This window comes from Panulirus ornatus, chromosome 7 (assembly GCF_036320965.1).
Source record: "Panulirus ornatus isolate Po-2019 chromosome 7, ASM3632096v1, whole genome shotgun sequence".
Lineage (NCBI taxonomy): Eukaryota > Metazoa > Arthropoda > Malacostraca > Decapoda > Palinuridae > Panulirus > Panulirus ornatus.
Window position 1 is genome coordinate 37,961,149 of NC_092230.1, and position 14,561 is coordinate 37,975,709.

The window sequence follows — 14,561 nt, forward strand, 5'->3', positions numbered from 1 at the left end:
ATATTCTTGAATCCTCCCCTCACCTCCCGAGCAGATCTTTGAAAAATATATTGAAACCAAATGAAGTATAGTCTTTTTTTTTTTTTTTTTTTTTTTTTTTTTATACTTTGTCGCTGTCTCCCTTTGCGAGGTAGCGCAAGGAAACAGACGAAAGAAATGGCCCAACCCCCCCCCCCATACACATGTACATACACACGTCCACACACGCAAATATACATACCTACACAGCTTTCCATGGTTTACCCCAGACGCTTCACATGCCTTGATTCAATCCACTGACAGCACGTCAACCCCGGTATACCACATCGATCCAATTCACTCTATTCCTTGCCCTCCTTTCACCCTCCTGCATGTTCAGGCCCCGATCACTCAAAATCTTTTTCACTCCATCTTTCCACCTTCAATTTGGTCTCCCACTTCTCGTTCCCTCCACCTCCGACACATATATCCTCTTGGTCAATCTTTCCTCACTCATTCTCTCCATGTGCCCAAACCATTTCAAAACACCCTCTTCTGCTCTCTCAACCATGCTCTTTTTATTTCCACACATCTCTCTTACCCTTACATTACTTACTCGATCAAACCACCTCACACCACAAATTGTCCTCAAACATCTCATTTCCAGCACATCCACCCTCCTGCGCACAACTCTATCCATAGCCCATGCCTCGCAACCATACAACATTGTTGGAACCACTATTCCTTCAAACATACCCATTTTTGCTTTCCGAGATAATGTTCTAGACTTCCAAACATTCTTCAAGGCTCCCAGGATTTTTGCCCCCTCCCCCACTCTATGATTCACTTCCGCTTCCATGGTTCCATCCGCTGCCAGATCCACTCCCAGATATCTAAAACACTTTACTTCCTCCAGTTTTTCTCCATTCAAACTTACCTCCCAATTGACTTGACCCTCAACCCTACTGTACCTAATAACCTTGCTCTTATTCACATTTACTCTTAACTTTCTTCTTTCACACACTTTACCAAGCTCTGTCACCAGCTTCTGCAGTTTCTCACATGAATCAGCCACCAGCGCTGTATCATCAGTGAAGAGGAAGTGTGTAAATATATAATCTCAGCAGTTGAATTTTTGGGTTTATCACAAACAAGCCAGAATGAAAAATCATGTAATCAATACTTATTTTAGACAAGCTGGATCTCATTTTCATGATCCCCAAAACTACTGAAACCTGGGATAATTTAAGAAAAGTCAGATCTCATTTATAGAGCCCTTCCAGGAGTTTGGGTCTTGACATACATAATTTGTCAGTACATAATCAACTGTCACATGCATTGTCTGAGGCATGATTTCCACGTCACTGTTTTGAATTGTGCACTAAATATAACATTTATAGATTCTAACACTCCATCAGGGTAAAACAAAAGTAAAGTATTTTTCGTTTTAGTTTTCATTCTTATGCATGCATGTCTTTAATATCATGGGAATGAGAATATATCTATTTTTTTTGTTGGTCTAAATGTTAAGGAAAATGAGATTATTAGTGTTGTTGTTAACAGTTCTGTCAGTACATCTAATGCTTTAAAATTAGGTTTACAATTAATATTCAATAAATTTTGCATTTATGTTGATCCACCCAGATCTGGACCATTGACACTTGCCTATAGTTTTGACTTAAAACTTTATCACCAGCCCTTTTGTTATTCTGCAAATTCTTTTGTTCTGCATTCTGCTTTTCTGGAGGTTAATTGCATGTATGCATTGTCTTCATGCCTTTAATGCAACCAAACTGAAAACTAGTCTCTGCCACGGTTGAAGAGTTCCAAATTATTAATTTTTACTAAGAACAATGAGAATAAGAGATAAACTAAGAAAAATTTTATAATGAACAATAACAAAATGATAATGATCCCAATTCATTTGCTTTTTATAAATTCAATTGCCTTAACAAGGTAGAGTCAGGCACAAATAAACCAGGAGCTCACTAACTCATCCACTCTCTTTAGACAAGCCTTAAAGACTATTTTCTGGTTTACCTTGACACCTCCACGTGCTCTAGTTCAGCTTATTGACATAATCCCACACAACACATTGATCCAATTTATATAGTTTCATAGTTTACCTTGAGACCTCCATGTATTCTAGTTCAGCTTATTGACATGTGATGTTATATGTGAGATCACATGTCAATGAGCTGAACTAGAATACATGGAGGTCTCAAGGTAAACTATGGTACTATATAAATTGGATCAATGTGTTGTGTGAGATTATGTCAATAAGCTGAACTAGAGCACATGGAGTGTCAAGGTAAACCAGAAAACAGCCATTAGGCCTTGTTCAGGGCTTCTGTTCTCCATCCCTCAAACATCTCCCAAAAGACATGCATTAACTCTCAATGCATTTTCTCTGTTTCCATATACAATTCATTCTCAGTTTCACACAAAATTCTTCAAAGCAGTTATTTGGTTTAAGAAAGACAAAAAATCATCCAACATGTAAGATATCAAATGAATATTAGGGTAGCAGTTGAAAAAGAATAGTTCAACAAGCATGCAGTGTGGAGACCACCATACTCTAGCACTGCCATCAAGGGAATATCTCGTCATATGTATTTGTATGTAAGTAAGTGTCCTTCTACCTCTGCTGAAGCTGCTTTGCTCCTCCAAAGTTAGATGTTCTCTGCTAGCCTCCCATCTGAACTGACTCTTCCTTACACCTTACTAGGTATGCATCAGATTTGTACCTCTAGTTTGAACACTCCCTTTTGTTCTTGTTGGTTTTATATTAAAGTACAGTACCTCCATTCTGGCACTCCTCAGGCACAACCTTGATGTTTTCAAACATCAGATTGCTGAATAACCAATCCTCAATATTGTCACACTTTTTCTCGAGAAACTCAGCTCTCGTTCCATCTACTCCTGTTGCCCTGCCACACTTCATGTTATGTAAAACATTTACTATCTCCTCTCATCCCATTCACCTACCAGTCACTACTCTTTCTTTCTTGTGTATCCACATCCTTTTTCCACACGTCATATACTTCATCCACACATGTAAGCACTGCTTCCTTAAATCACTTTCACTTTCCATATTATAATTCAATCAAAATTACATAATACCCACTAAATCTTTACATATTTCTTTGTTTTTATTTTCCACCTTCTTCACCCTACGTAGACTGACAATGTGACATAATCTGTTACAGGATTTAAATAAAGGCAACACAATGATTTTTCTACTTCTATATTTAGTTCATCACACTGTATTCTTCTTCATATTTTGCTCAGACTTATCTGCATCTCAAGTAGAAAAGTACGTTACCAAATTACAAGTCTTTGATGAACACATTAACTGTTCAATATATGGCCAAAGCCAAATGAGGAGATCAATGTATTTTTCTGTATGTTATATTCATTTTCATTTATTATTTCATTATACTTAATTGCCGTCTCCTGCGTTAGCAAGGTAGCGCAAGGAAACAGACAAGGAATGGCCCATCCAACCTACATACACATGCATATACATAAACGCCCACACACGCACATATACATACATATACATTTCAACCTATACATACATATACATACACAGACATATACATATATACATGTACATATTCATACTTCCTGCCTTCATCCATTCCTGTCACCATCCCGCCACACATGAAACAGCATCCCCCCCCTCCAGCAAGGTAGCACCAGGAACAGACAAAAAAGGCCACATTCGTTCACACTCAGTCTCTAGCTGTCATGTGTAATGCATCGAAACCACAGCTCCCTCTCTGCATCCAGGCCCCACAGACCATTCCATGGTTTACCCCAGACGCTTCACATGCTCTGGTTCAATCCATTGACAACACATCGACCCCAGTATACCACATCGTTCCAATTCATTTTATTTCTTGCACGCCTTTCATCCTCCTGTATGTTCAGGCCCAAATTGCTCAAAATCTTTTTCACTCCATCCTTCCACCTCCAATTTGGTCTCCCGCTTCTCCTTCTCCCCTCCACCTGACACATACATCCCCTTTGTCAATCTTTCCTCATTCATTCTCTGTGTCCAAACCATTTCAACACACCCTCTTCTGCTCTCTCAACTAACCTCTTTTTATTGCCACACATCTTTCTTACCCTTGCATTACTTACTTGATCAAACCACCTCACACCACATATTGTCCTCAAACACTTCATATCAAACACATCCACCTTCCTCTGCACAACCCTATCTACGGCCCATGCCTTGCAACCATATAACATTGTTGGAACCACTATTCCTTCAAACATACCTATTTTTGCTCTCCGAGATAACGTTCTTGCCTGCCACACATTCTTCAACATTCCCAGAACCTTCGGCCCCTCCCCCACACTGTGACTCATTTCTGCTTCCATGGTTCCATCTGCTGCTAAGTCCACTCCCAGATATCTAAAACACTTCACTTCCTCCAGTTTTTCTCCATTAAAACTTACCTCCCTATTAACTTGTCCCTCAACCCTACTAAACCTAATAACCTTACTCTTATTTACATTTACTCTAAACTTTCTTCTTTCACACTTTACTAAAATCAGTCACCAACTTCTGCAGTTTCTCACCCAAATCAGCCACCAGCACTATCATCAGTGAACAACTGACTCAATTCCCAAGCCCTCTCATCCACAACAAACTGCATACTTGCCCCTCTCTCCAAAATTCTTACATTCACCTCCCTAACCACCCCATCCATACACAAATTAAACAATCAAGGAGACATCACCCACCCATGCCACAAACCAACATTCACTGGGAACCAATCACTTTCCTCTCTTCCTACTCGTACACATGCCTTACATCCTTGGTAAAATCTTTTCACTGCTTCTAGCAACTTACCTCCCACAACATATACTCTTAAAACCTTCCACAAAGCACCTCTATCAACTCTATATCATACGCCTTCTTGAGATCCATAAATGCTACATACAAATCCATTTGTTTTTCTAAGTATTTCTCACATACATTCTTCAAAGCAAACACCTGATCCACACATCCTCTACCACTTCTGAAACCACACTGCTCTTCCCCAGTCTGATTCTCTGTACATGCCTTTACCTCAGTCAATACCCTCCCATATAATATCCCAGGAATACTTTACACCTCTGTAATGTAAACACTCACCTTTATCCCCTTTGCCTATGTACAATGGCACTATGCATGCATTCCACCAATCCTCTGGCACTTCACCAGTATCCATGCATACATTGAATATCTTTATCAACCAGTCCACAACACAGTCACTCCCTTTTTTAATAAATTCCACTGCAATACCATCCAAACCCACCGCCTTGCCGGCTTTCATCTTCCGCAAAGCTTTCACTACCTCTTCAATGTTTACCAAACCATTCTCCCTAACCCTCTCACTTCGCAAACCATCCCGACCAAAACACCCTATATCTGCCACTCTATCACCAAACACATTCAACAAACCTTCAAAATATTCACTCCATCACCTCACTTCATCATTACTTATTACCTCCCCATTTGCCCCCTTCACCAATGTTCTTATTTGTTCTCTTGTCTTACGCACTTTATTTACCTCCTTCCAAAACATCTTTTTATTCTCCCTAAAATTCAATGACATTCTCTCACCCCAACACTCAAATGCCCTCTTTCTCACCTCTTGGACCTTTCTCTTGACCTCCTGCTGCTTTCTTTTATACATCTCCCAGGCATTTGCATTACTTCCCAGCAAAAATCATCCCAACGACTCTCTCTTCTCTTTCACTAACAATCTTACTTCTTCATCCCACTATTCACTACCCTTTCTAATCTGCCTAACTCCCATCTTTCTCATGCCACATGCATCTTTTACACAAGCCATCACTGCTTCCCCAAATGCATCCCATACCTCCCCTACTCCCCTTACATCACTGAAAATAATATATGTATTAAAATCAGATATATCTTAAATCTATAGCAATTTTCATAATTGTGGATGACTCTTAGTAATCTTAAGCTCTGAGAAAAAATATTAATGCCATGGTAACAAGAAAATAATTAATTAATACAATTCATAAGTACAATCATAATTTAATGAATTAAGAAACATGTCTCATAAATGTTTAAACAAAAGAAAATTTTTTATCATTTCTAGAAAGATGAGCAGTGTATCATCTAAAATCATGAAATGGGTTGAAGACATTATTACTCAATAAGGAAACACCCTGCTGAGGCATACCTAAGCCAAGAGTTTTGCTCTGTGAGGATTCTTGGATCTTCCCATGCTGATTATTTTTCTCATCATCTACAAGATCAGATTCTATGTTTTTATTTCCTATGTCATTTGATTTATCATCATCAAAATTAAGTTCAACACCAAGATCAACGTTTTCCATTTTATCACTATCTATGGTAAGTGAGTCCATGAAGTCAGAAAGTTTATCTCCCTGTCTGGCACCACACTTGCGCAACTTTTTATAAGTTCGTTTCCCTAATGGTTTATTGCAGCGCCCTGAGACAATCATATGTTCCTTGCTCTGATGAGGTACTGCACCATGCTTGATCTGAAAAACAAAATGCATTGGCATATAATTCTAAGATTTATTTAAAAGTCACTTGAATTCCCAAGTCAAAATATCACTTTAGCCATGTTCTCAGCAGTATGATTAGAGCAGCAATCTTCCAAATGATATGGTCATGTCACATTTCTAATCAAAACTTCCCCCCATTGACAAAATCCCTCACTTCATCTATTTCATCTCTGTCTCAGTACTAATATACTCCTTTCACTTTGTTCAGATTCCTTGTGTCAAGCTTTCAATATTCATTAAAATCAAATGCATTTAACCCTTTAACATTCACACTCAAAGAGCTTCATGTGGGTAACATCAACATGTGAAGATCTTTCCATTGAAAACTCCCACTGCAGTTTTGAGGCTACAATCTGGGTAGGGGTAATGAGGGATACAGGTATGAGTGATGAACGCTTCCACAGGACAATCAATCTAAGTTACCCTACAAGTATAATGAGAGGAAAGTGCACAGTTTGTGTAGATGTCACATTTGAAAAGTTCTGCTATGTACATGGTATCTATATAATAGTTACAGATGAATTTACTAATAATGTACATTCACAACAAACTTTTTTGTAGAGGAAAAAGTAAAATGACAATTTTTCTATCATTACTTAGGGGTAATAACAAGTAGTAGTGATGTGAGAAGATGGAGTGAGTATTTTGAAGGTTTGTTGAATGTGTTTGATGATAGAGTGGCAAATATTTTGGTCGAGGTGGTGTGCAAAGTGAGAGGGTTAGGGAGAATAATTTGGTAAATGGAAAAGAGGTAGTAAAAGCTTTGTGGAAGATGAAAGCCGGCAAGGAGGCGGGTTTGGATGGTATTGCAGTGGAATTTATTAAAAAAAGGGGTTACTGTGTCGCTGACTGGTTGGTAAGGTTATTTAAAGCATGTATGACTCATGGTGAGGTGCCTGAGGACTGGCAGAATGCTTGCATAGTGCCATTGTGCAAAGGCAAAGGGGATAAAGGTGAGTGCTCAAATTACAGAGGTATAAGTTTGTTGAGTATTCCTGGGAAATTATATGGTAGGGTATTGTTTGAGAGGGTGAAGGCATGTACAGAGCATCAGATTGGGGAAGAGCAGTGTGGTTTCAGAGGTGGTAGATGTGTGGATCAGGTGTTTGCTTTGAAGAATGTATGTGAGAAATACTTAGAAAAGCAAATGGATTTGTATGTAGCATTTATGAATCTGAAAAAGGCATATGATAGAGTTGACAGATGCTCTGTGGAAGATATTAAGAATATATGGTGTAGGAGGCAAGTTGTTAGAAGCAGTGAAAAGTTTTTAACAAGGATGTAAGGCATGTGTATGTGTAGGAAGAGAGGAAAGTGATTGGTTCTCAGTGAATGATGGTTTGCAGCATGGGTGCATGATGTCTCCATGGTTGTTTAATTAGTTTATGAATGGGGTTGTTAGGGAGGTGAATGCAAGAGTTTTGGAAAGAGGGGCAAGTATGCAGTCTGTTGTGGATGAGAGAGCTTGGGAAGTGAGTCAGTTGTTGTTCGCTGATCATACAGCACTGGTGGCTGATTTGGGTGAGAAACTGCAGAAGCTGGTGACTGAGTTTGGTAAAGTGTGTGAAAGAAAAAAGTTGAGAGTAAATGTGAATAAGAGCAAGGTTATTAGGTACAGTAGGGTTGAGGGACAAGTCAATTGGGAGGTAAGTTTGAATAGAAAAAAACTGAAGGAAGTGAAGCGTTTTAGATATCTGGGAGTGGATTTGGCAGTGGATGGAACCATGGAAGCGGAAGTGAATCATAGGGTGGGGGAGGGGGTTAAAGTTCTGAGAGTGTTGAAAAATGTGTGGAAGGCGAGAACGTTATCTTGGAAAGCAAAAATGGGTATGTTTGAAGGAATAGTGGTTCCAACAATTTTATATGGTTGCGAGGCATGGGCTATAGATACAGTTGTGTGGAGGAGGGTGGATGTACTGGAAATGAGATGTCTGAGGAGAATATGTGGTGTGAGGTGGTTTCATCGAGTAAGTAATGAAAGGGTAAGAGAGATGTGTGGTAATAAAGTGTGGTTGAGAGAGCAGAAGAGGGTGTTTTGAAATGGTTTGGCCACATGGAAAGAATGAGTGAGGAAAGATTGACAAAGAAGATATACGTGTCAGAGGTGGAGGGAACGAGGAGAAGTGGGAGACCAAACTGGAGGTGGAAAGATGGAGTGAAAAAGATTTTGAGTGATCGGAGCCTAAACATGCAGGAGGGTGAAAGGCATGCAAGGAATAGAGTGAATTGGAACAATGTGGTATACTGGGGTCGACGTGCTGTCAATAGATTGAACTAGGGCATGTGAAGCGTCTGGGGTAAACCATGGAAAGTTCTGTGGGGCTTGGATGTGGAAAGGGAGCTGTGGTTTCGGTGCATTATACATGACAGCTAGAGACTGAGTGTGAACAAATGTGGCCTTTGTTGTCTTTTCCTAGCACTACCGTGCACACATGCGGGGGGAGGGGGTTGTTATTTCATGTGTGGCGGGGTGATGATGGGAATGAATAAGGGCAGACTATGAATTATGTACATGTGTATATATGTATATGTCTGTGTGTGTATATATATGCATACGTTGAGATGTATAGGTATGTATATGTGTGTGTGTGGACGTGCATGTATGTATAAATGTGTATGTGGGTGGGTTGGGCCATTCTTTCGTCTGTTTCCTTGCGCTACCCCGCTAACGCGGGAGACAGCGACAAAGTATAAATATATATTAATATATATATATATACAAAGTTGTAACTCACCTGATAATGGCAGAGAAGCTGAAGAGGGTGTACTAAAGTGTTGTATATAGACCAGTTTTGTTCTAATGTAGCCAATGCTATAGCAGCAGATTCAACCGTTGACAATGCATCTTCTGTCGGTTGAGTGCGTATTACATACTCACTTCTGTATTTCCCAGATAAACTAACCTGAAATGAAACTAACTGCTGTACTATTCATTATCTAAAAATAACATTACCAACAACTTAATCTAACTTACCATTCATTTACAGTTAACATATAAGCATAAATGACACATTTATCCACTACAAACCATCAACCATATCCAGAGGGTCCTCTATACAAAATTTCACTCAAATATGAAAGTCAAAGCACACTAAAGGAGAACTGGACTTGTAGAATGACTGATGTAGTGATGCTTATGCAAAACTCTCCATTATATACCTACCAGTGTCTAGTGGATTGGAAGAAACCTGTTCCTGAGGAAGAAGGATCACACATACTGTACATGATTTAAGTAGCTACCCATCTGTGGTACCAATATCAGACAACTGTGCTAAATAATCAAGATAAGCTAACTGATGTGAGATATTGGTAAGCCCTTCAAACATTATCCAGTTACTCAACCTAAAACAGTGCAAATTTCAAGCTAAGTTTCCAATAATCTGAATCATAAGTTACTAACTAATCTCTATTTCTTATTATTCTTTCACACTAACCTATTGCTAGATTTTTGATTTGTTCTCCATTTGATTAATGCATAATCCTTAAAATGTTCCCACAATTTTTTTTTTAGTATTATGTGGTTCTAAGTTCATCTTTATAATGGTCAGAGATTTCACTTTTCCATTGGTTCAAATACTTTCTTAACCATCTAATCCTTTTATAAACATGTTTTCAAAATCATTAAGAATCCAACTCAACTTCACCTTCGGGTTAATATCGTATTATCAAAAGGTGTGCTTCGCATGCAAAGCTCTCAAATGATAATAATGACTAGGAATTTTTTTTTTTTACAAAAGTTAATAAATGCACTATCTGGTAATTGCTTTGATGTGAAAATATTATAGAGAACCTGCAGGAAATTAATGACTGGAAACCTTTTATACATATATTGCAAGGGCACTAATGCTATTATGCTTATGCAACTAAGCCTAACTTCGATTTGGTGCTGTTGGTTAGTTAAGCTGCTTTTCCAAATGCAATAAGAATAAGCTGTGCTTTTTTGCCAAAAAGGATAAGTAAAGTAATTAATATATACACTATTTTGCTACAAGCAGATGTTAATTTACTTTGAGATGTGTTGTGACAATCTGCATATACAGTTACCTAAAGGCAATAAATCATACAATGTAGCACATACAATCAGTTATCAGTGTAAATCACAAGTTATAACTAATGTGGCATGACTCTTGATGTCAGCCAATAATTAAAGTGCTCCTACATTTACTTTCTCTTGGGGTAAAGAAAAGACTATGATAAGCAGGGTTTGTATCCTCTAGAATCACAACTAAGTATTTTTTTGCCTAAGTAGTTACATGCACTTCCATAAACTGAGTCTTATCACCTTATATTATTAGATGGTCTGAAATAACAGAAGGATTACTTATATTTTTCTGTGAGTGTTGTTATGAAACAGCTTACCTCTCAATCTTTAAATATATCATCTTAATTCTCCTATGTTTGAATCTGATTGTCCATTCAAATCATCAATAGGCTGGTAGCTTTAGTATACCCAGAGCTGGCCACTTGTGTCGTCACCCTTCATTTTTGGGAGAATGTCAGACTACTTGGTTAAAAAGAACTAATCAGACGTTTTAGAGGCTAACATCTTTTCACTTACTTGTCGCAGGGTGTGAAGTTGGCGGCAATTATGGTACATGGATTTGGCCTGTTGCCAGGTACCATCAATAATGATAATGTTATATGGAGGCTGGTCATCTCCCACAGGTGGAAGGTCATCTAAGCTGATAGCTTTCTCTCCTGGATACATGAGGATAGAGTTCTCATTGCTGAAAATGTCTTCCAGCTGTGGGAATCTAGGATAAAAAGGGAAGAGTCTCTTCTTTATTTAGGTAATTTCCCAGGAGTACAGGCTGTTGAAAAATCTTTAAGTGATCAAGGGCCTCTCTGCCACAATTCTTGATGTTAAATCAATTGTATTCCAACATTTAACTTAAACTTCTTTTCCTTGCAATTTGCTATTTGGGAATGCAGGTCACATACAAAGATTTTAGCTTTAATATTATTCTATCTTATCCTGAATGGTATATTTTACCTATACTGACTAACCTACACAGTAAGTTTCAGCTCAACAGTTGTTACGACAGAATTACATTGCTGCCCTTATACCCAACATATGGTCTCACTTTTGCTTCCTCTCCACCTTATGTCTCCACATTGTGAAGTAGTTCAAGAATGTACTAATGGGTGCTACCATGCACATAATAAGAGAATTAATGGGGAACAACGGTCAGAATGAAGTCATGAAACAAAGATTGTGTTTTATATTATGATTAAAAAAGTTTGTCTTAGATGTCTTAGAGGCTTCTAAAGAAAAATAAAATTAATATTTGATTGGTTGCTTGGGCTCATTTATGTTCCAGAACAAAGAGTGGAGCATCTATTTGCTCTTTACCACATGATATGCTCTCTCAAGCCTTTATAGACATGATATTCTCAAGGAACCAACCTTTGAACAAATGAATACAGCATCATTGAATTATATGAACAGGACATTTGCATTAGAATTAATACTTTCTTTTGTAAAGTTACCCCCAAAAATAATCTGGCATATTAGTAGTGTTTCAAATTCAATTACAGCAAATTAACTACTACTTTATAAGCTATTCCTGAAGAAAATATCAAGGCAACTGATGGGCACCTTTTGTGCAGTTGCACAAACAGTAATGGATAGAGTTGTGCACAGGAGGGTGGATGTGCTGGAAATGAGATGTTTGAGGACAATATGTGGTGTGAGGTGGTTTGATCGAGTAAGTAATGTAAGGGTAAGAGAGATGTGTGGAAATAAAAAGAGCATGGTTGAGAGAGCAGAAGAGGGTGTTTTGAAATGGTTTGGGCACATGGAGAGAATGAGTGAGGAAAGATTGACCAAGAGGATATATGTGTCAGAGGTGGAGGGAACGAGAAGTGGGAGACCAAATTGGAGGTGGAAAGATGGAGTGAAAAAGATTTTGAGTGATTGGGGCCTGAACATGCAGGAGGGTGAAAGGCGGGCAAGGAATAGAGTGAACTGGAGTATACCGGGGTCGATGTGCTGTCAATGGATTGAATCAGGGCATGTGAAGCGTCTGGGGTAAACCATGGAAAGTTGTGTGGGGCCTGGATGTGGAAAGGGAGCTGTGGTTTCGGGCATTATTACATGACAGCTAGAGACTGAGTGTGAATGAATGGGGCCTTTGTTGTCTTTTCCTAGCGCTACCTCGCACACATGAGGGGGGAGGGGGATGTTATTCCATGTGTGGCGAGGTGGCGATTGGAATAAATAAAGGCAGACAGTATGAATTATGTACATGTGTATATAAGTATATGTCTGTGAGTGTATATATATATATATATATATATGTGTACATTGAGATGTATAGGGATGTATATTTGTGTGTGTGGACGTGTATGTATATACATGTGTATGGGGGTGGGTTGGGCCATTTCTTTCGTCTGTTTCCTTGCGCTACCTCACAAACATGGGAGACAGCGACAAAGCAAAATAAATAAATATATAAATAAATAAATACAAAGTGGAAAACCTTTTTCTCTTAGAGGCACTGTCCCATCAATGCAAGACACATTATTTGGAAATATACTGGCTTGGACACTGTTTTGCCTCTCATCTGGTAAGGAGGCAGCAGCCTACCTACAGTCATCCTTTCTGAACTATTATAAGGTATATACAGCCTATGCCTATTTTCCTATCCTGCCCTGTCCACTTGAAGATCACATTCTGCAGATTATGGCTCCAACCCAAGGTAGTCACAGATGATTACACAAGGTGTTTCAAAAAAGAAGGGGAAGGGCAGGCAGGATGACAAATCACAAAAAAAATTGCTCAAGGGTCACTGCCTTAGAGAGAAAAGGTTTTTCAATAATCAAGGCCATATTTCTCTCCATAGTAAAGTCTTCTGAAAGCATGAGAAAAGAGAAACCTTCAAATACATGCCCTAAAAAAAAAAAAAAAAAAAAAAAAAAAAAAAAAAATGGCATTTTGTAAGGAAACTGGAAACCAAGTCTTCTGAAGAAGGAACCCCAGAACCACAAGGTTTATCCACAATGTCAAAAAGGTGGAATTCTTCATGATTTGTGTGCCATCTCTGCATGATGCCCTGACAATCTTCTCAATCATTACAAAAATTCTACAACAATACTGGTCTTAATCTAATTATAGCACAGGTGAGGCTTTTGGCTATCTAAAATCATGTAGAGAATGTGTGGTGTCAGCACAAAGTGTGAAATTAACTAACTCTCTTTCAAGAACTCAAGACTAGCAGACAAGTATTTTCATAAGACAAGGAGGTAACTGTCCTAAAAAGAAAAAATAATGGATTGTAAATGGTCTTATAATTAAAGCTCCTGCTTGGGCTGTGAGGAAAAAAGGGAACCAATTTCTCCTGAAGAACCAAATAAGTAAATTCCCTTATAGGGAACTCTAGAGAGGCAATAGCCCAACTATCATGGTTCTGTGGTGACAAGGGCTAAAGAACCCTAACAAAAAGCCTAAGCCATTTCCAAGACACGAGAACTTCATGAGACAAGGGTATTTCAAGCTAATCCGTACTAAGCAAATGGGTGATTAATATGTAAAAGGCCAATTGTTACCTTACTCTAAACTTAATCTGCAGAAAGTCTGAGAAAACACTATACAGAACATTCAAAATCCATGGAAAGTCCTTCAATTTGAGGTGGTCTAAAAAAACACAGAGGTATATGGCAGAGATGAGGGCAACTGTGGTATAAAGATGTCCCACAGTGATAAACAGATATATAAAAAACACACAGACAAAAGGCACTAGAACCACTGATATGTCACCAAAGCCACCAGGTAACAACCTGAACACTTACATCTCTTTTAGGTTTTCAAAACTTACACACTCCAGAAACTACTGCCTGTATAGCTCCTGAAGTACAAGGGTGGTAATATTAGAAAATAGATGAAAAAAAAAAGTCACATATCTAGAATCTAATAATGGAAATCTACTATAAACAATGACTTTACATAAAAATACAAAATCATAACAAGCAAAATAAAAGTAAGGGATATTGATCTGTATAAGTCAGCTGCAGAAGGAGGCAGTACGTCTGTCATGCTC

General features: G+C 38.4%; 1 protein-coding gene across 2 annotated transcripts in view; it reads right to left on the reverse strand.

The window, feature by feature from the left end:
- Nucleotides 1–3,189: 3,189 nt before the first annotated feature.
- The window catches only part of Dtwd2 (DTW domain containing 2), a 38,096-nt gene continuing 26,724 nt past the window's right edge, over nt 3,190–14,561 (reverse strand). For both annotated transcript variants that reach the window (XM_071663512.1, XM_071663513.1), the window contains exons 3-5: nt 11,081–11,276; nt 9,258–9,425; nt 3,190–6,495 (exon numbers count right to left, since the gene is read on the reverse strand). In XM_071663512.1, the coding sequence (XP_071519613.1) occupies nt 6,103–6,495; nt 9,258–9,425; nt 11,081–11,276 (757 nt within the window). In that variant the 3' untranslated portion in view covers nt 3,190–6,102. The remainder of the gene's footprint in view (nt 6,496–9,257; nt 9,426–11,080; nt 11,277–14,561) is intronic.